Source organism: Chaetura pelagica, unplaced genomic scaffold (assembly GCF_000747805.2).
Source record: "Chaetura pelagica isolate M959 unplaced genomic scaffold, ChaPel_1.0 scaffold1048, whole genome shotgun sequence".
NCBI classification, from domain to species: Eukaryota; Metazoa; Chordata; class Aves; order Apodiformes; family Apodidae; genus Chaetura; species Chaetura pelagica.
The window spans coordinates 465,848-488,075 of NW_009954300.1; the positions used below are offsets into that span (position 1 = coordinate 465,848).

Genomic DNA, 22,228 nt, shown 5'->3' on the forward strand with positions numbered 1-22,228 from the left:
GAGGATGCGCGGCGCGGAGGGGCCGCGGGATGCTGCGGGGTGGGCCGGAGGGTGCTGCCGGGGGTGGGGGCGGGGGGAGCCCGGCCGTTCCGCTCCCTGGCAGATGCTCCGACCATTGTGCTTTTGCTGTTGCAAATAGAAACACTGCTCACCTCCTCACCTCTCCTCCTCCCCCCCGCCAAACAATAAATGCACACCTCTGGGCCCTCGGCTCTTCCTGACTCTGCTTCTCTTCTGCAGGTGTAGATCTGGAAGAGACTGGAAAGGAGGGTGGAAAAAGCAGGGAGGTTATGAGGCTTAATAAAGAAGGTAAGTGGATAGTGCTGGCACACCTCTCTACCTGTCTGTCTCTTGGTGGCTGTGGATGACTGTGGTTTGGCCTTGACAGGGTAGTCTAATAGCATGTGGATCTCTCCTCTGTGAAGTGTGTTTCAGGGTTGGATACACACAGATGACTGTCACTGTGTCAGCTTCTTTTGAAGTAAAAGTATAACAGGTGTATGTGTGCAACTGACAGACGTGGTAAAAGACAAGGCAGTTTGAAGTCAAAAGACAACTACACACCAATGGCCATACTGGATTTTTTTTTGAGGATCCTGTCCCTGGGAGCAATGTTTCACTTGCTTCTGTGTGAAGGGAAGCATATAAACACATGCATCAACTTTAAACTTGCATTATCGTTGGCAACTGTAGTGAAAAACGTCTTCACTCATGGAGAGAAACGGTCTTTGAGTTCATTCACTTGAGCTCATGTCACATTTTATTCTTTTAATTCTCACTCCTGAGTGTGACTTGGAGTCAACTGAGCAGCCAGTGTGTAATATTATCTTACGTTGGGATAAGGCACACGTATTATGCAAAACCAAATATAATGGGTAATTTGGGCCCAAAGGTTTTCTGATACTGTATGTATGAACAGGCAAATTCCAGGTCTAATGGTATTTGCCAGTATTCTCTTCCTGACACAGTTCTGTCAGTTGCAGGAGGATGAACTCACCACATTGTGGTGAGTGTAAGCAAATCAAATGGACACATTCTGTTTGCGACATGCGTCCTTAACCTTATGCTAGGGTAGCACCTAATACAACTAGTGGAATCATTTGGGATGTATTTTCATGTAGCTTTTTGTTTGTTTCTGCTCTGTTAAGAAAGCAGAATACATGGACAGCCTTTGTATCATGAGAAATATTTATTGAAGTCAGTTCATAACAAACAGTCGTATCATAGTGAAACTTCCGTGTGACTTACTGATGCTGAGAGATATCCTGCTATTACCACTCGTGTTACTATAGTACTCTGAAATGATGTTGAGTTTCTTGTTGTATTATAGTTGTCACTACATGTGTGTTTAATTTTGAGCATCCTGGCAGCTTAAAAGAATCTTAAATTTTCCAAATAAGCTCTTGAAAAAGAATGGATTAATCAGTAACGTAGATTTGTATGATAAACTATAAAACTGCAGGGAGTGCACATTAAATACAATTATTTAAAATATTATAAAATCTCCCTTTTGGAAGACCTTTATAGAGTTGCCAAGCTTAATTGTGTGCCTGTCTTGATTCTTACATGGCTGAACCTCTCTATTTTGCCAGCCCAAAAATAAGTTGGAGGCAGAACTGGGATTTTCACGTAGTGTATTTATAATGGAAAGGTTCAAGGCTCAACCGGTTTGTACATTTCTCAGTAACGAGTGTACACTTGATTCAGAATTAATAAAACAAAAATCTTGCTACTGGAGCTTGGCCTTCATAAGGAGCTTAATTTGTTGAGATTAAATGGTTTGTGCCTAGAAGTCCTTTAACACAAATCCTTACTATAATCTTACTTGAGACACAAAGATCGAAGCACATCCCTACTCCTTAGTCATACCTAATGACTCCTAGAACAGTTCCGTTTAGATTATCAGTTGTAGTCTCTTGCTGTTTTTTGGGGGGGGGAGTTAGAGACTCTGTCTAAGGAGCTCTTTTAAAACTGACTCCCCAGAAAAATTATATCCAAATGTAGTATAGTTTCATTGCTGACATTATATTAGTGACAGGTGTGAAGCACTTACTAGATTTTATAGGACTTACATTGTAACACAGTTTAGAAAAACAAAACTGACTGTTATATTTAGAAAATAAAAAGCTTTAGGAATTTTATTGCTTCCAAGTAGTAACTTGCTCTGGATCACTTAGAAAGAACTTTCATGTAGTTTGAATAAATTAGTATGTGTTGAAATATTTCTACTGTATTCACTTAAGCAGTCTGTTAATACAGGTGGTTTTCACCACACCCATCTGTGTATCTGAACACCTATTGTAAATCTTCCTTGAGCCTCAATGTCCTTATTAATAAACAAAGGGAAAAATTTCAAGAGGTAGATTGGTCTGCTGAGAATATTGCTGAGGTACCTGCAGAAAAGCTTGTGCACTTACTCTGATCTTGCACGCATCTGTTGTATGACATTGACTTTTTTTCTTTGCTTTGTTTGTGGACAAGGGTTGTGGTCGTGGCAGGTCTTAATACCAAACCCAATTCGTTTTTCTTTCCAATCTTATCTATTTGAATAGACCTTCTTATGGCATTTGTGGTGCCAGGAGATTGTAAACGTGTCTTAGAAAAATCAAACTTTACATGTATAAGGTAACTTGAGGATTAGAAATGGACAGACATTGTGTATCAAAAATTAGTCTCCTATTTGATAAAGATATTGTAAAATCTGATCTCATCACCTTTACTTCTTGTAGTATTTGTCTGCATTTTGTCAACTTTAGTTGATATGACCAGATTTATGTGGCTGTTCCCTTGTAAGCAGTTAAGCAAGGACCCTTTTTTGGCTAATGAAATTCTTTGTGGAGATCATGGTGTGGGGGAAGGGGTGAGGAGATGGTGATCTCCAAACCATGACAAGAGTGCTTTACTTCAGTTTTGTAGAAAAAGAAATTGTCATCGCTGTGTCTCTGACCTCCTTTCTGGTTATGTACTGTATGTGGAGTGATGGGCTGCTCTTGCTCCTCCTGTTGACCCAGACAGGGACCTGGGAGGCAGCATTCCCTGTTGACAGGGATGCCAAATCTTCACCTGCCGAAGTGGTTGATAATTCTTAGCACATACTCTGGGCAAAGGGGTCTCAGTCTGGCTGTGCTGTTCACTTCTGTAATGCAAGAGATGCACTAAGGCCATGTGCCCCCTCTACCCCACCTTTAGGGCAGAAGTAAAGACCTAGAAATACTGCTCACTGCTTTCCTTTGTACTACAGTGTATCTGTAGGTAGCACAGAGGGAGAGAAATTTCCTGAACGTTTCTTCAGTATTGTAGACTGAATTGCTTTTTGCATGTTAATACTTACTGTATATTTTCCTTTAGCAAATGTAGTATGGCCATGGTTGACTTTTACTGGCATGGAGGTTTTGGAGAGGGGATTGTGAAGTTGCACGTGTTCACAAAAAATGAAAAATTTTATGCATAAGTGTGTGTGCCAGAGAAAAACTTATCTGCATATCTAATCAGGAAGCAGAAACAGTATTGTGTAACTTATCTGACAAATCACGACCAACCAACCAGCTTAGCTAAAAGAGGGGTTATCAGAATTGGAGCAACATTTAAAATTTATATTGAATTTTAAAAAGTTGAATGGTGTATTTGAAGAAATGAAGCTTTTCTTGTAGCTAGCATGCATAATAAAATGAGTCAATATGTATTTGGTAATTTGTGTCCTGTAAAAAATTAGGAAATATCTATCTTGAGATAGATGCATCAATCTTTTATTGTCAGTCATAACCTGTAACTGATTTTTGATTAATTTTTGAGTCATATGTTTTACTTTACACAGTGTTTAAGAAAGTAATAGGATAACGAAATTTTTTTGTTCCACGCACAGAATTCTTATTAATAATTAGTTTAGTATATGTGCAAGCATTAAATGCTGGGAGTTTTTCCAGGTAGGCACAGGTTGTAAACGACCGACAAATATCCTCTGTGTCTTCATGAACTACAGCAGGGTTAAATACAACCTAGGGGGTTTAGATCTATATCTGAGTACTTGGTGTCATAGTCAACTTCAGTTTCTCAGTTCAGTGGGTTTGTATTACTGAGGTTTCAATCTGATGATGAGTGTGTTTTGTCTTAGATAATCTTTCCACTAACCATACTGACTCATTATTGTTTAGTATGAAAGTTGTTACGTGAAAAATTTATTCTGTTTTTATGATTTCTTGTTAATTCAGTATTTTCTATCATTATTGTGCAGCCCCAAACATGACCATTTCACTTGATGATTACACACACAAGCTGGAGATTTGAATCTACTGGATAGTTGTTTACAATAATTTTTTTTCTTATTTTGACTTCCACATAAATATCTGATGGAAAGCTTTTTGGTAAATCTTTTGGCAACATCAGAGCAGAATTAAAGGGACACTGTTCAGTTTTATTTTTTTATTCTTCAGAAAATGTCATGATGATTTTATCGTTCTTTGTGGCAAAATAAAACGTTAAGGAAGTTGGGAGATTGTAGGAAACACTTCCATGGGGGAAAAAAGGTTGTAGCATACAGAATCCTACTTTATGAAAAGCAAGAGGAAGAGGACTAAAATTATTTATGAGGAGATTGTGAAAGAAGACAAGGCAAAACCAGCTGGTTAATGTAAGCATAGGGGTTGCAGTTGATCTTTTTAATAATTTTTTGTTTGATTTGTTTACTAGTGCTTTGCCTATGATGCTGTTTGCCTCCTTTAAAAACATATCAGGCAAAAACTTAAGAATAAAACATCTTGTTTTTGTTAACTGCCTTCATCTTTCACCTTGTTGGTTGGTAGGGAATACTGGAAAGGGCTGAGAGGGAAAGAAAATTATAGCAAAGTTTAAAATGCATACCCCAAAAGAAAGAGCTGAAGTTATTTAATTTAAATCACCTTAGCTGGTGATGGTTTTGGTTTTGCAGTGGGCATAAGAGAGGGGTGAATGTTGTGTAATTTTCTTTCACTTCCCTGTAAGCTAATACGGTCTTCCAGAGATACTGGTTCCTAAACAGTTGTAATAGTCAGGTGGGACTTGACGAGCAGGACTGAGAATTGATGGGGTACGAAGATGTGGCTGTCATCAAGAGAAACTTCATACTCTTCTTATCTTTATGCTGGGAATAACAATAGTGGGCAGAGGTCCCCATGGGGGTTTTCTTTAGGATGAGAGATGACAGTGGGATTGAATTCTGGTGTTGAAATGTCTGATCAGTTCAATATATGATATCTGACTGATTTTTTTAATTTTTTTTTTTTTTTTTCCCAAGGACAGCTTCTGCAGGGGCGTGGCACTGCTCCTGGTTGTGGCTGTCACCTCATTTAATGTTTCTCAAGGAATGGTGACAGATGAAGAATGAGACATTATGTGTGATAGTGCCCAGAAATTTAGTCAGAATTGTAGTTTATCCTCATAGTTACATTGTTATTTTATGAAACCTCTCCTTTATTTCACCAACCCACACACTGGTTAAAAAGAGCGGAGCAATGTTAGCACTCTGATCAGAAATTCTGTGTTTTGAATCAGGGTTTTGATGTTTTTCAATATGTATCTAAAACTGTTGTTCTCTAAATGACTTGTTTAAAAAATAGGTTTTGTTAGGTGGCACGTATCTTGATGGAGTTCAGCTGATCTTTCTCCTGGTATTTGTGCAACAGTTATTCTGAAGAGGCTAGATCTCCTTTAGGTGAAGGTACCTCTTTTGAATGCTGGTGGGGAAACCACGTGTGCGTTTTCTATCAACTGACAGTATTGTCATAAAAGATCTGTCTTTGGCATTTCTTGTATTTGTAATTTGTAATAGGACTGGAGAGAGGGAAATAGAATGTACTCTGGGCCCTGTTGACACCACAGAAAGTTAAATGACTCCCTGTCTCTAATTTTGACTGAGATATAAAAACACTTGTTTGTTTTCTTGTTATTTGCCATTGTATATGGTTAATCATTTATACGAGTAATACAAGTTTCCATCTGTAAAAAACAAAACTATGCAAGACTTGAACCATTTTCTCCGTGAAATGGAGTAATTTCCTTGAAATGGGCCTTTAGTTAATTAAAAATTAGGACATTATCAGGTTCTGGTTTAGCTTTGGGAAAATAATGTAACCATTTAACCAAGGCTGAGGTGTATGAAATAGAAACAGGGTGAAATCCTATAGAATACATGTTTCAAGTTATGTTTCATTTAAGTTGTGGATCACAAGCATCCTGTAGGCAGAAATAGGAAGTTTCTGGTTGTCCCAGTGAAAGTTTAGATTTATAGCACTGCATGCATTGCTAAGAAAGATCATCTTCCATAAAAACAGTATGTCAATAGGAGTATTTCTTAAGGAGTTAACTTTAACGTAAGGTTATGTAAATGCCATGATGACTTGTTATTAAGAGTAATTTTGGAATAACTAGTAAGAAAGATTTATGGTTTATATGAGCATGGATTAAGTTACCTTAAGTTACCTGCACCTCTCTGTCTTCCAAGTTCAACTTGGTGCGGAAGTTTTTCAGCTTGTCCTTGAAAAAGCTGATTCAGGAGTTAATGATGCAGGATGCCAGGTAAAGCTGGTGTCTTTAGAAAATTTATATGCCAGAAAAATTGTGACAAAGCTGTTGTGACAGTGTTTGACTGTGACTTTTCAGCAAGTCCATAGCAAGAAGTCTTTGATAGTTCTCTTGCTGGATGAGAAAGATAGATGCTATATGGGTAAAATTACCAATTTTTTTATTGTAATGCTGTACAGTTGTCTAAGATCACTCAGATTGAAGATGGAATCCAGCACATTTATTTAAGACTGATGTGGGGCAGAAGAAAACGAACTATTACATGCGTAATTTCTCTTCCTTTTTTGTCCTAGCTTTTTGCATGTCTTATTAAAGCTATGCTGGAAAGCCACTGATGTTGCTGGAAAAGTGGGCTTTCTGGTGTTGGTCTTGTACTCAATAGAAATAGGGATGTCTTCCTTACTTCTGAAATACTCTGTTTACTATTCAGCAATTTTCTTTCATATTTTACTAAGTTATATTAATAAATACAGCCCTTAAGCCCAACACATCTTACTTTTAAACTGTATTCTTGTCAGCGATTAGAATGTAGACTTACTTGGTCTTACTGCTTTCTGTATGCGTGTATTTATAAAATGCATGGTGTTTGTCAAAAAAGGAGTAGAGTTTTCTCAGCACAGAAAGAGCATCAGCCAGATGTAGCAAAGAACTGAAAGACAAAAGTTCTAGGTTCTGCACAAACCACTGGTGCCAGTGTACATCTAGTGCAGTTTCCCTTAATCCTCAGGCCCCTCCTGAATCATCTGTGATACGGAAGCAGTTGTATTGTGACAGAGCTGCACGCATACACAGGGGGTTTAGACTGGCTTCCCTTTCCGTTCTCTTGGAGCAGGTGTTCAGCAGAAGACACAGAAGGGTGACTGATGAAGGAGCATAAAGACATAAGCATGACTGGCAGAGGACAAGAGTTCCTGGGGTTTGATTCCATGTGGTGATCCTTGCTGTGCTCTTTTCTTTGTTTGTTTTGTTTGTAGTTGGTTTTTTTTTTTCTAATATATGGTGTTTGATGTTTTCTATCCAGTCATTCTTTCTTTTCTGCTGCAGGGGGCTAGACATAGGGGGCAGGCAGAGACTGGGAATTTGAAGTTATATTTGGATTGGGCACTGCTGACGTCATATAAGCAATAGTTGTTGACTGGGTTGTTAGATCAAAAGTGTCTTCTCTAGCAAGAAAAAACAGGATGAACTGAACCTCTCCAGTCACAGAATAAGGTGACTTCAGCTTGTCATTGTTCTGACCTGAGATGGTCAGAATGGATGCAAAGTTTTAGAGAAGTGTAAATCGTTGTGTGTTCATCTTTGAATCCCTGTTAGGTATTCTGTTGTCAAGTGGTCTTTAGGCTGGCCACTTTTGATTGTCCAGATTAGATAGGTTATCAGGCAGTAGTTACCATGTCCAGTTATTTTTTAAGCTGTGTCTCATTGAGACAGGATGCTACTGCTGATTTAAATCTGCAAAGTTTGTTGGACCCACGCCACCACAACAACCACTGAGAGAGCCAAAGCCTTGTTTGTTTTGGGCTGATAATGGAGACAGTCAGAGGACAATGATCTGGATTAATATAAGTAATTTGTCTGTTACTGCCATGATTAGAGAGGCAGTATTATTTTTGCATGATCCTAGTGACTTGCAACCCCATCAGAGACTAGATGCTGCTGTGCAAGTACCAGCACAGGGAGGAAGGGTGTGTACGTGTGTGTGTTGTGAAATTGATGTGCTGCAGAGAAATATTTTTTTAATATATGACAAAGCAGGAGCTTTAATATTGACAAACAAAAGCACTTAGTTGTAGGTGGTAGATTTTACCCAAGCTAAAGTGGTGTTCTTAGAACTGTAGCAAAGAAAGCTTAAAGGTGATGTTTGGAGGGCAAGTGAAGTGATTTTGCAAGAGCTTGGAAGGTATCCTTACTCAAGTGTGGAAGTTGACCTGAATGAAAATACAAACTGGTTGTTAAAAACTCAGTAAATGGGTACTGACATCATGAGCCAACTAGAGATGTGAGCAAATGCTGTGATAGCAAGTAGGATGTGGACAGTATAGTGTAGAGGAGCCTGGAATGCAAAGATGAGTCATTTCCAGTGTTTAATGTTGGAATGGAGGATTCTGCTTAAAAGGATGCAGAGAGGATAATGGTAGATCAGTGTGAAAATATAGAAGAAATAACTTTTGGAAGAGTGTGAACAAGCAGAAAGATGATTGTCAAGACAAAAAAATAAGAAAAAAATTAGTAACTAATGGGACATGAAAGTCTGGACAAACCTTTAGCTCTGAAGATATCTAGGGAAGACTGTGTCCTAAGAATGTGAGACAGGAAGAATCACTTGGGTATAGATGTAGCCTGAATGAACAGATCAAGAGAAAAATAATTGTTAAAAATGGCATAGTATTTCATATCTGAATGAAGGGCAAGATGATGATGCTGTCCACAGTGATGAAGAGAGGAGGTGAAGAAAAGAGGGTGGGAGAGGTGAGATCTAAGTTCTGTTCTAGCTGTATTGAGCTGAAGCTGACAGCTACTCAGTGACAAGAGGTGTCAGAAAGATAGACTGAGATTTTCTGTTTAGACATAAAGCTGTCTCTCTAGGACCTGAGTTTGTGGATGAAATTCCCAGACATAAGGGAAGGGGCAAAAGATGTAGCTCAATGGAGCCCTACTTGAAAACAAAGGAGGAATAAGGAGCCTCTCAGTGACCTGTGAAGGGGTTGATGCAGGGAAGAAGCAGGATAGGGTAGAGCCATGTAAGTCAGAAGAGGAGAATGAATGCTTCAAAACGAGAGATGCATTTAATTTTTGTGAAGAACACACAAGGGTTGTGGATGCTGGAAATTATTAACTTATTTTGATGTTGCAATGATAAAAGGTTTTTAGACATTTTAGTGAAAATAGTTTCATTGGGGTGCAAGGGGCAGCTGAAGGGACTTCAGCCTGAAGTTGAAGACAAATTAAAAACATAATTTGTTATCAAACAGTTAATAATGAGCTTAGATGTGAAAGGTTAGAAGGAGGAGCCAGGGGTTTGAGGTAGATTTGCAAATGTGGGAAAGACTGATTTGCTGTCCTGCTGTTCTATTAGAGCAAGAGGGTAAGTGAGACATGAAGTGTGGGGTGATGTGAGTGAGGCAAGTGGAAGGAATGGGACAGATACATTTTCTATCTATGGTAAGAGGAAGAAGAAGGGAGAGCTGTAAGGAAGAGAACGGGAGTGGGAAGGGAGAACGTGAAGTGATTACTGTGCTTTCTGGGTTTCTCTTGGAATAAATATTTGCATTCTATTGTGGAGAAAGAAACAGATACAAGAGAAAAGGTTTGAGGAATGAGTCAAAAGTAGGAGGAAAAAAAGCTGAAATTGCAGGTGTGGGTTCAGCTCAACTGGAGGAATGGCACAGCTTAGTAAGCAGCAGGAGAAAGAGAAAATGTGCAATAACCTCATTTCCAGGCTGGTTTCTTTTTCCTCTGCAAATTCTAGGATAGGCAAGAGTGAAGTGAAGGAAGTGGATGTTTAAGATGAGTATGGGTTCAGGATTGGTGGAGTTGGACCTAGTCATGTGAAGGAGAAGTAAAAGTCATCAAAAGTGGAAACAGAAAAGATACTGTGTCAGTGTGAAAGAGGGTGGGGTCCTGGATATCAGAAATAATGGGATAGGAATAAGGAGCAGTGCTGAGAGAGTAAATTGATGCCATTCAGTATGTGCCAGGTCATCCTTTGGGTCAAGTTCTCCAATGAAAGGTTCTTTTGGAGATGACTGGAGGGAAGACTGCTGGCAGCTTGTACTCTCTGACAACCTATGCTTGAATCTGCAACATGCCTTTGAGGAATTTCAAAGCCTTTAAGAAGAGCAGTGTTTTGGAGAAATCCAGAGAATAATGCCTTTTCTCCACAGAGAGAGAAGAGTATGTAGACTGTGGCTGTGCCAGCAGAGTGGTTCTCTGCTTTGGTGGCTGGTCATATCTGTCACATCGCTTGATTGACATGAGAACTGGTTTCTAGGTCAGTGGTTCTTTTCTTTGCAGTGCATTGTAAGTGGATAATATGTCTATGTGACCTATCACATACTGATACTGACTTGTTCTTCCTGCTTCCAGAGCCAAGACAAGGCCACAGAATTACATTATCATGGACTGGGACCTGGCTAATGTCCTACCATGCAGGGTATATCATCAAAGTTTGGGTGCAGTGCTGCAGTAAACATGGTTGTGTGGCTTTTACTTGTCTGGCAGGACAAAGCAAGCTTGTTGCTGTCTACATCCTACAGGCAGGCATGCTTTATAATCGAGCACTTTTTTTTTTCCCTGAGAAAAAAGTTATTTTTGAGGTGTTAAATGGAATGGCTGTCATTCATGATGAAGTCTACTCAGTGTTTAAGAAGTTAGTCTCAGGTTTTCACATCTCTTTAGTCCATCTAAACAGCAAGAGGAGAATACTGTGGAAAGCAGCAGTTTGTTCATGCATGGAGTGTTGAGCTGATCCTTTGACTTGGAAGGTTTTATCCATTACCTTGCCTGCCTTTCTCAAGCAACTTTCTGCCTGTCTCTGTATGTTATCAATGTAGGGTCATTACAACAGCTTATTCACATTGTCTTGCACTTAATAAGAAAAAAAGAAAAGAAAAAAAAAGTTCACATTTTCTCTTTATACAGTCTTTCAGGGTTTTTTTTGTGCACAATTATAAAGTTTTGTGGTTCAAATCTGCATTCATGCTTTTGTTTTGTTCTCGGCTTTGTAGAAGACTTAGGAAACCTTTGGCAGATAAACTAAGAAAATGTATGCATGGCAAGAGAAAAATACAAAGAGAAATGGGAGAAAAAATGCTTAAGCTCTAGAATTATGGTGAGCTGTGTGTATAGCACTTTATGTAGTGTCTTTATATATTCTGTGCTTGGTGTAAATTTTCTTCAGCTACTCACGTAACTCACAACACACTGGGTGTGAATGTTGCCAAGCCCTGTAGAGTTACCTGAAAGAAGTAATGCAGCTTTACACATTTTTGTTCATCAGAAAACAATATTCTTGACTGCATCTCTGAAGGAGGGGATGCCACAAGTTTTATTTTGCAGCATTTATTATTGTTTCCAGCTTTTCAAGATACCTGCCACTCTTCTGACTGTTTTCCAAGCTCTTTGGCAAATAAAAACTATTGTTAACCTTTATTGCTTTCCTTGAAGGTAAGAGTTCATCCTGAGTGTGAGTTTTCATGTTTTTTATTAGTTTGTTGTTGTTGTTGTTTGTTTGCTTTGTTTTGTGTTGTGTTTTTTTTTAATTCCTTGTTATTATGTATATATTTAGAAAAGTTCTAAAGAGATGTGCAACACGTGTTCAAGTGATGTCATGTAGAAAAATGGTAGCTTTAAAAAACAGTTATGGTCTGTATTTCAGAAAGCTTACAATGCACTTCAGACAAAGCTGTAAGTAGTGTATGTTGTGAAGACAAAAATCAGTCTATGAATGTTGAAAACTTTCATGCAGTCAGCTATTTTAAGGAGGAATTTGAAGGAGGTAGAGAATAATTAATTAATGTGGAGGAAGGAGGCATCAAAGCTGATAGTACAGCACACAGGAAAGTAGCATACTGAACACATTTCTAGTGAAAGCATTTTATTTGTAAAAATAAACTCTCCCTGTTTTGTTAATATTGTCTTACTGTCTTGGAGCTGGAAAGTGAAACCAACTGTAGTTGCCAAACTGCAGAAATAACATAAATATTGAAAGATAAATCTTGATCTTCCTTAACTCTGTTCCCTAAACATGCCCTCTGTTCTCCAAATACTTAAACATTCTCTTTTTTATTAGCCTTCAACCTCATCTGTTCTCTTTAGTGGTGCCCTGGTTTTGATACTAATCAAAAAATTAAGAGAAACTAACACATTATGTGTGCAACTTTTGTCATCCTTTCATACTCCTCCTTATTCTCTGTTAATTCTTTTATGTCCATTTGTATGTGTATTACAGGACCAGAGGATAAATGACATGCGGAATTCTAAGCAGCTTTGACTCTTGTTACAGACTTTCAGAGTTGACCTGTTGGGTTTTTGTCTCCTGAAATTCAGGAGAACCTCTTGAATGTGGGCTTTTAATGGCAGGTGTCTGAGGTATCATGTGCAAGCACAGTGCTATGAAAACAGTACACAGAACAAATGCTTTTAAAAGCTTGTTCATTTTAATACTGTGACGTTGTGAGAGACACTTGCCCTGTGTTCAGAATCGTGTATTAAAGCTGCTTTGAGTAATAATTGGTACAGTGTGTGTATATCCAGAGGAATTATACCAAATGTGATTCATGCCTACAGCCCACCTGTCAGAGTGAGGAGAGGCAGAAGGAGTGAGTGAATGGGAATAGATCACCTTCTATTGGAAAAAGGCCCAAAGTGATCATCCAGCTATGTGCAGAAATTAATCCATTTGTCACTGAAAGGGGGCATGGCAGGCTTTACTGACTCATGCTCTGTTTACCAGTTTCCAAAAGATGATGCTCCCATTGGCACCAAATTGTGCTCATTAAAATTTATCAGTAGACGTCCATCTTCTGAAATATGTTGTTGGGGTTAATCTTTCTACCAAAAATGTTACCCAAACCATACTTATGAGGGTAGAACCATTCTTATAGCAAAAACCACAGTTCTTTACTATATTTTAGCAAGTCGCCACAAGTACTGGTATGATGCTCTTCTATAATTTTTAAATGAAAGTCGAGTTTGATTTTACTGCTCCAAAAGCTAGTTTGCATCCTCCTTTAGTGTGCAAACATCACCAGCATCATCACCGTTTCTGTGCCTGCTCTACCAGTGAGGACAATGTATTCTTTACCACATATGATAGGTTATGATCTTATAATCTGCATTTTGATTTTTTGGCAGTTTCCTTTTTGTTTCTGTTTGTGGAAAAATGGTCATCCTAGATACGTCATGACTTCTGTTCTTTTTTCATCCGAAAGATAGGAGGGGAAACTAGCGGGTGATACAGTAATAATTGAAGATTATAACTGGCAATTAATTTTCACTATAGGGGTAGATTTATAACATTAGCAAATGCTCCATGGCTAGCCTGCAGCTCTGCCTTTTGTCTGGTAGAACCCTGCCTCTAGCCTGAAGCAATCTGCTATTGTTCTTACTGCATTTTACTGAAAATAAAATCTGCTCTGGCCACCCAGCACCTCAAGAGATGGATATACAAGTGAGCATTGGAATGCCATCATGTAAAGTAGGCTGGGAGTGGTGAGTTTATTGGTGATTTAAAGAGGTAGCTTTAAAGTACGTAATGATGACATATGTAATATTTTTCTCTGCAGTTTTTAAATTGTAAAACATAAACACTGGATTCACACATTCCATCATATATAGAGGGGTGCATTTGAGGTTAAAAGAAATACATATCTTTTTCTTCATAACAAATGGAAGTAAATTGGTCATGGTTCATTCTTAATTTTTTTTGTTAGGAAGAACTTCTATCTAGGATATGAGTAGGGGCAGATGAATTACCCTAGAGCATTGATTAATTTAAGTAGTGCTCCCAGTGCAAAGCAGTCTTGAAGGCTGAAGGTGCATGACTGGGAGAGTAAGAGGGAAGTGAGTACTACTACTTTGTATACAGCTTTACTGAAATACTGTGTCCCAGTTCTGATGTGTACATCAGGTGTTGGAAAACTGGAAGGAGTTCAGAAAAATCTACATTAATTTGAAGTCTGGATAATCAGCTTTAGAATGGAAGATTTAAGAAGCTCAATCTATTTAGTTTATCAACAGACGGTAGAGCTACCTGATAAGTCTGTAAGTACTTAGACAGGGCAAAGGTATCTGACAGTTAGATGGTTCTTTGTCAGCTAGATTAAGGGGATTCTCATGGCTGAAAGCTGAAGCTAGATCAGTTCAGACTAGAAATAAGGTGTAGTTTTCTAATGACACAATTAAATAGGAAGAGATTATCAAGGGATGTAGTAGACTCTGTGTTGCACAAAATCCTTGCATAAGGCCCTAGTGCTTTCCCAGGAAGGGTGCTTTAGCCAGCCAGAAAGCTTGAGTTTGAAGCTAGAATAATGTAATCAAACTCTGTGACCTGTCTTAACAAAGAAATTCAGTACAGATCATAAGGAAGTTTTTTGTTCTTAATGTGTCTCCGCTCTAAAATTTCATACACTTTAAATGCTTTTTTTGTTAAAAGAGAAGCTTATGAAAAATGAGGTCATCAAAGCAAAAAGGCAGCTTTCTAGGGGGATGGGTGAGAAAGGACTATCCTTTCATAGCAGGTAAGAGAGGAAGTAACACTTCCCATTCTCCCTTTATATTTTTCTGGTAATCAAAACCACAGATATTCCTCCAGTCATTAATTCTAAGCATAGCTTAATAATTTACCAATATAATTATTAACCTTCTCAAAAGCATTGTAGGTAGTTTGTGCTGTCCCACTGTAAGTTCATGTAACTGACAGCTGGGCCCAAACACCTTCTTTGCCTTTACTTTATTTGCAAAGCAAAGCAACCTTTAACGTTTTTGCTGGTGGTGCCTACTTGTCCATAGATTTATGAGGACATAGCAGGTCAATCTTCTTTATAACCTAAGAGGCTCTGTAATTTCTAATGAACTGAGTGATAACTCTTCTTGTGCTGGGTTTGCAAAAGAAATAGTAAGAATCTTTTGAAAGAAATTAGCACTTACATAATTTAGTTTGCTTCTGTTGCAAAATCATCACCAGTCTAAGTGAAAGTGTCACTGTTGTTTATACCCACAGCAAGGCTAATCAATGCTGATTTAAGGTAGCATTCAACTTAGATGAGAGATCTTACAAAGACATCTAGGTATAGGACAAGGGAAAATGGCTTTAAACTGGAAGAGGGCAGCTTTAGGTTAGACATTAGGAAAAAATTATTTAGTGTGAGGGTGATGAGACACTGGCCCAGGTTTCCCAGAGAATTTGTGGATGCCCCCTCCCTGGGAGTGTTCAAGGCCAGGTTGGATGGGGTTTTGAGTAACCTGGTCTAGTGTGAAGTGTCCCCATCCATGCAGGAGGGTTGGAATTAGATGATCTTTAAGATCTCTTCCAACCTAAACCATTCTATGATTCTGTGTTGTGTATGTGGAGTTAAAAGAAGCCCCTAACCTACTCAGTGAAAACACACTTCAAGAGGTTTCCCCAGGATTAATAGTCCTGTAACTCTTGTAAGCACTAGATAAAAAACAAATGGAAAGCATGTCCTGCATCTCAAGTTTATTAATTCTTCTCCTTCATCCCTTTACCAGTATCGCTGCCTCCAGAAACTTATAAAATAAGGCAGCATGATTTTAGGTTCTAAAAAAAGAAGATCTGTAATAGTGGATTTCTTTTTATGAAATGTTAAGTTTTGGGGATTATACACCCATCAAAAACAAAAGACTTTCAGGACTGCAGAATATCTGGAGTTTTGGTCCCTGCAATTGGAAAAGCTAAAACAAACTAGTTTGGAAGATGAGGTTTGCTCCAAATGTGTGTCTGTGTTTTCCAGAGCCATGTGAATTCTCTGTGTGTGAGCTAGGGCTGTTTCTGGTTGGAAATATACAAGGTCATACATGTTCTGTGCTACATTGCAGTAGTACCATGTGGGGGTTCTAAAGGTCCAGGGAATCTGAATCTTCCTGTGTCTTGTTTTTTCCCATGAGAGGGTGGCACAGCTTGGCAGGTGTCTGATCCATTAGTCTTTAGCTGAGTAGTTACAAAATATTTAGAAGTTTACACTTGGAATTGCTTTCAGTGCAGTTAGCTGGACTGATTGTTTTGACTGAATGTCCCTGTCATGGTCCCCTCACTATGTAGATCCCTCTATCTGGAATTTCACAAATACTGGATTAGGCCAGAATCTCCCATTAGGACAGTATTCTCTGCAGAATGCTAACATCAAGGAGGTGATTGGTCTGCTTAACCTTCTCAGCATCATTTAATTTAATACCTGCATTCAGGTAAATTGTATTTGACCCTATGGCAAATACAACAACAAAAGATGATATTTGCTTTGGTGTTAGGCACTAAAAAGCATAATTTCTAATCTGAAAGCAGTAGAGGCGGATTCATTAGAAACTTACAGGAATGGTCACAGTTATTCTGCCTGCACATTGTGGGCAACCAAGGTAGTGACTTGATAGATTGTGTATTAGGCCCATCCATCTCACTGTTGCTGTCAGAGGAAGATGTTTAAAATGTATGTGAGCTCCATTGTACTGCAGAAAGCTTGAGGCTTCACCTTCCTGTAAGGTAGTGTTCCTCATGGTTGTAAGTCAAGCTGGAAGTTAACAGTACCAAAACTCTTATTTCTCATTTGCCTTCTACAGGAAGAAGTTGAAAAAAATCATGCTCTAGATTGTCATGCCACAGTTTCAAAGTCTAAATGGATCAGAACTGATGTATTCCAAAAGTTATGCTTGCTTCAGGAGAAACAATCTGCAGAGCTTCTGAGTCTTACATAGCACTTGATGGCACCAAACCATTCTGAGCATTTCCCTAGCTTTTTGTGTCAGTGTCCTGCCCATCAAAAGCCAGGGCATCTTGAACCATGTGTTTCCATCTAATGTCTGTTGCTTATGAAGAAGCCCTTCCTTCCTCTCCTCCCCACTCTTCTTACCAAAATGTCAAGATGTGCTTCTGCAGGAGACAAATTACAGTGGTCACTTGCATCAGAAGACTTCCTCTCCTGAATGCCAGTGATGTAAGGAAGCCTGTTAGCTCTTGCTATACTGTATGTACTTGATATGGCACATAAGTCAATTGTTAGGTCCAGGAGAGAAGTACTTCCGTCACTGTGTGTTCTTTTGGGCTGAAACTCTACTTTCTTACTGCCGATCACCTGCTGATGGAGAATCACACTGATTTGTCAGGAGGAAAAATGTATTTTAGTGACTCTTCAGGATGCTACAGGGGGGTAGGTTCTGCAGTGATGACTTGGAAGTGTGAGACTGAAACACTTCATGCTGAAATACAGATTTGCAGTCTGAAAAAGATCTGAAGCACACAAAAGGGTTAGCGAGAACAAGACGAAGGAAGGCACTGCAATGTTGCCATGTTTGTATGCTGAAAATCTACAGGTGGATTACAGCAGATATCCTAAAACTATATGTATATGAGTATACATATATTCTTGTATTCAGAAAATTGTCTGTAATCATGTTTTGCATTTGGGTTTCAAGATTTTTCTTAAGTATCTGGTGATTCAAAATTAACCTTTTTCAAGGCATCAGTTGTGTTCCCTCATCTGATGTTACAGCTTTTACACAGTGTGCTTGGGGTGTTTTGCCTAAATGAAAGTTTTGTTTAATTTGTGATTATGTTGGAGAATATTTATTTTATTTGGCTATTTATGTTTTAATAAGTTTAAAAATTACAAGAAATCAGTACTGTTATTTATCAGTTGTTGTTTTTTTATTATTTCTTTGTTTCAGTTATAGCTACTGGTTTTAGCTATAAAAAGTATATATAATGTACTCTGAAGTGGAACTAGGGTTTGAGAGTTGGTCAATATTTGTCTGTGTTATATAGCCAGTGCGTTTAAATGATCCATGTCCACTGTCAGTATTTTAGGTGACCTGTTTGTCTTGCCAGGGATCGCTTTGTGAGAATTCTCTCAGTGATACTGCAGCAAAAGCAACATTTGCAAAAGAGCAAAACCCTGAACCTTGGGTTTATATAGATAAAAAACCTTCACACAGATACTGCTTTAAAAGAGTCTAGTGCTTCAGTAGTGTTCCCTGCCAGTATGTAATATATTGCCTTTTACAGGTGTTTGGAACAGTTTACCCTTGTATATATTGGCATCCAGACTGTTTCCTGCCCTGATCAGGCAAACCTGTAGTTGACATTGACATCTGCTGTCAGTTAAGGATTGTTGATGGGTCTTGGTGTGTAGAGATCTTCCCCTGTGGCCTGGGGACAGTGAGTCTGGCTGGGCACGTGTCAATTTCAATTTTATTTGGCATTACTGGTTTGTTTTTCTCTGCTTATCACCTCCTTGGGGAGTGTAACAGTAAACAAAGGGAACAGGGGTACAGAAGACAGTCAGAAATCTGATGTCCTGCTCTAATAAAATACCTAAACTCTGGAGAGTGTTCTTTCTATAAAGGCAAACAAAGTAAACATGACACTTCTGCATTTTAGAAGTGTAGCCTTCTTTTAAGGATATTGTTGGGTTTATTTTGGTTTGACTAACAGTTTACGCTTTCTGAACCAGTGAACGCAGTTTTAATGCTTTAGTAACACACTTGTCTAAAGCACTTGGCAGGCTGCTAATAAATTAAGCCTCTCTAGCTTTCTGTGTAGTGTTGCAGATGGAGAAGCAGAAACATGGAGAGGCCAAGTGACATACTCCAAACATACATGGTAAATCTCCAGTTGTGTTGCCGGAGGGCTGTGGTTAGATGCACCTTTGACTGGAGATAGTATGGGGTAGAGGTGAGTGAGATAAAAACAAAATTGCTGCAGGTAATGGCAGCACATGGCACATTTTCAACAGCATTCCCCAAAGATCTGTATCTTTTTACTTACAGTGTAGCTAGTTGAATCTGTACAGCGGCTACATCCCCCTTTGCCACACCAAGAGCAGGGTAATGGAAGACTGGCTACATGTGTGGGAACTTGTAGACTGAGACCAGCCACAATTTTGCACTGCTGCTGGCAACTTAAGTTTTAATTCTGTCTTTGTTTGAAGAGAGAAGAACTGTCTCCATACCTCTCCAGAGTGTACCTGTCTTACTGGGCTATCTTATGGAAGAGATTTTGTCATCAGAATAGTTGTACTTATTTGTTGTTTTGGGGTTTGTTTGTGATTTTGGGTGGGTTTTTTTGTATGTTTGTTGTTTGCTTGGCGTTTTTTTTGTTGTGTTTAAAATTTTGCTGTGTTTGCAGCCAAAGTTAGATACCAAGCGAAATCTAGGTCTCTGTCCAGACAGCACTGGCAAACCCTGCCTTGGAGTGTTTTTTTTATATACAGGAGTATCTGTGGACTACACTCTACTAAGCTGTGTATTGAAGCCTCAGTTAGCTTAGAATTGAGAGTTTTTTCCTCAGAATCTGCACTTAGATCCAAGGAGCTGGCGGAGTAGTAATTTGATGGTACTGTATTTGTTCCATAGCTTGAAGAAGGCTTTCCTTCACTTTCACATGTATCTGTTCATTATTTTCTTTTTATGAGAGCAGCCTGACTCAGAGTTGCTCCTATAGAGTTGGTTGATTCAGAGAGACTATTTGCAGCCAGGAACTTGCTGTTGCATGTGGTACCTTTTTTTTCTTTGTTTTGAGTCACTCCTAGCATTTTCTACCATAGGTTTACTTTTTATTAGAGGGGTTTGGGCAGGTGAAAGTGCACAGAGGGCTAGAGGTGAGAGAAATAACCCTGGAGAAGAAGGGTAGGGAAAAAGAGCAGGGGGGGATTTCATACTGTGGTGGAGTTCTGGGAGTGTATCTTCTCAAGTTTTGGGGAATGTGTCCTGGCTAGCAGTGTGCCCTCTCGCCTAATTTGCTTTATGTCTTAAGTGCTTCAGATATGCCTGATGGTAACACTGTGGGAGTTCACAGGTTGCCAGAATCTGTTTGAAGGAATAAAGAAGTGTGGTAAATGATTAAGTATTTGTTTGCTTAGAGTGTCCCGAGTTTTGATGGTGTCTGGGCTACTGGTGGCTTACCGTTCCCTTGGAATGTGTTTTCAGCACTCTGCACAGCAAAACAGAGGGCAAAGTTTTCATTAACAGCGAGATAGCTCCCGTTGTGAATGATCTTGCGCACCTTCCATGTCCAAAAACCTTTCTTAAAAGTTCAGCATATTGACTGTTTTGAAAATTAGAATATTTCTCTTTCGTTTCTGTCTGGAGATTGTAAAGTCTTCTGAATGTAGTTGAAAGCTACAGAATCAAATCAGTGCATGTAATTTATGGAGATCCTTATATCCTTGTATGCAGATGTCATTATGATAATGTAGTAATCCAGTCATGAAAACATAAGTTTAAGCCTAGCTGTGCACGGTCTGTAACTTCAATAAAGTGAGATACGATTCCAGTGTATGAAATAGCAGTTGATGATAGAACTGGAAAAAATAATTCTGTATTTTTTACATGCATTTAATTTATTTTTTTTTACGAAGAAGTATTAACACGGGAAGAATACTTTAATTCTTTTTTGTATAGCATATCTTTTTGGTGGAATTTTAGCAGAGATTGTTTTATTCACAATTTCATCAGTGGTTTTGCAACAAGTTTGACATTTTGTAATGCTCTGTTTCCACAGAGGAATAAAAGTCCTTGTAAGGTTATTGAAACATGCAGTTGTAAAGCACTTGTAAATTATCTTGGAATGTAAACAGTGATTGTGAGCTAGCTATGAGTCTATTATTTTAAGAAGAATTGAGGCATATTTTGATAATTAACTGAGCATGAATGATTACTAGTGAATTTTATTATCATTTCTTTTCCTGATGGCTCCTTTTTTTCTTTTTTTCCTTTTTATTCTTCCTTTCTTTGACAAGGGGAGTTATCATCTGTTACTTTCTGGTAGCTACCCAGATGACCAGCTTCTGAACTATAAGTGGTAGATAGTTGCAACATTCTCCTTGCTGTAAAATGTAATTCTTAGATGAAACTGAATCTTCCCACTTCATGTACATACATTTATAGACTTAAGAGTTTTGTATCCAGGGTTGTATCTTAGTTATGTTCATGCTAGCTGTAAAATTCAGCAGGTTCATGAAATGGAAGCTGCTTCCGCTGAAGCGATAAAGAAATAGAGTTGTAATTAGCAACTTCTGATTTGTGTTTATCAAGAGTTTAGGATGATACCATTAGGAAGAAGAAAAATACCTTATTGTATTATTCACAAATATAAAATTGAATTGAGAAAATCTGGTAACATTACAAGATTTTTAATAGTTAAGCTGTCCTTCAGGTATTGCAAATCTAGGTAGTTAGTGATAAAGTTATAAAGTAAGATTTCAGAGATGAGAGAAACTCATTAAATCAGTAAAGAAATTTGCAGGTAAGGTATCCAGACTGCCTTAACTCTGTTGTATAGTCATGCAGTAACTATGCATCCTGGCAACTTCTCAGTGTATGTGCTTCCACATAGAGATTACTTTTTTTTTTCTTTTTTTTTACAGCTCTTTGTGGCTTTTTTACATTGTAGAAACATGTTGTTCTAATAAAAATAGTTCAGTTTTATAAACTACGAAGATTCTTGACTTTTTAGTGCTTGAAATTGAGAGAAGTTTTAAAATGTGGCCATTTGACTCTGTTTAGGTATCAAATTGTGCATTGCAGTTGATCTTGGAGGCTTAAAAGAACAAAAGCACTTTGAGGTATGAAACTGGTTTAGGAATCCCCTGCATATGGCAGAAACTTTGAAGATGTTTTATATTTTAACATTGTGGAAGAAAATGTAATCTGGGTATAGGAGTTTTCCTTGGGCAGAGGCTTTCTATCATGAATGCTTGGAAAAAAATAAATGGACTGTTCAACCTTTCTGCTCTGATAACTACAGAATATCTTTTCTATTGGAAAGACTATTTGTGATAATCTCAGAAATGGGATGATATTTAATTGCAGAGTAGTTGGATAGATCATTTACAGAAGCTTTATTAACAGAGTTTATGTTAGAAAGTGGTGTCTCATGCCATTCAGATAGGCTGTTCAACAAAACTCACATGTCTATCAAACAGGAGATTCAGAAGGAAGGTGC

General features: G+C 38.4%; 1 protein-coding gene across 2 annotated transcripts in view; it reads left to right on the forward strand.

Annotated features, from left to right (window-relative positions):
• Positions 1-246: 246 nt before the first annotated feature.
• Positions 247-22,228, forward strand: part of ATXN7L1 (ataxin 7-like 1) — a 112,771-nt gene continuing 90,789 nt past the window's right edge. For both annotated transcript variants that reach the window (XM_010003842.1, XM_010003843.1), the window contains exon 1: positions 247-309. In XM_010003842.1, coding sequence (XP_010002144.1) covers positions 291-309 — 19 coding nt within the window. In that variant the 5' untranslated portion in view covers positions 247-290. The remainder of the gene's footprint in view (positions 310-22,228) is intronic.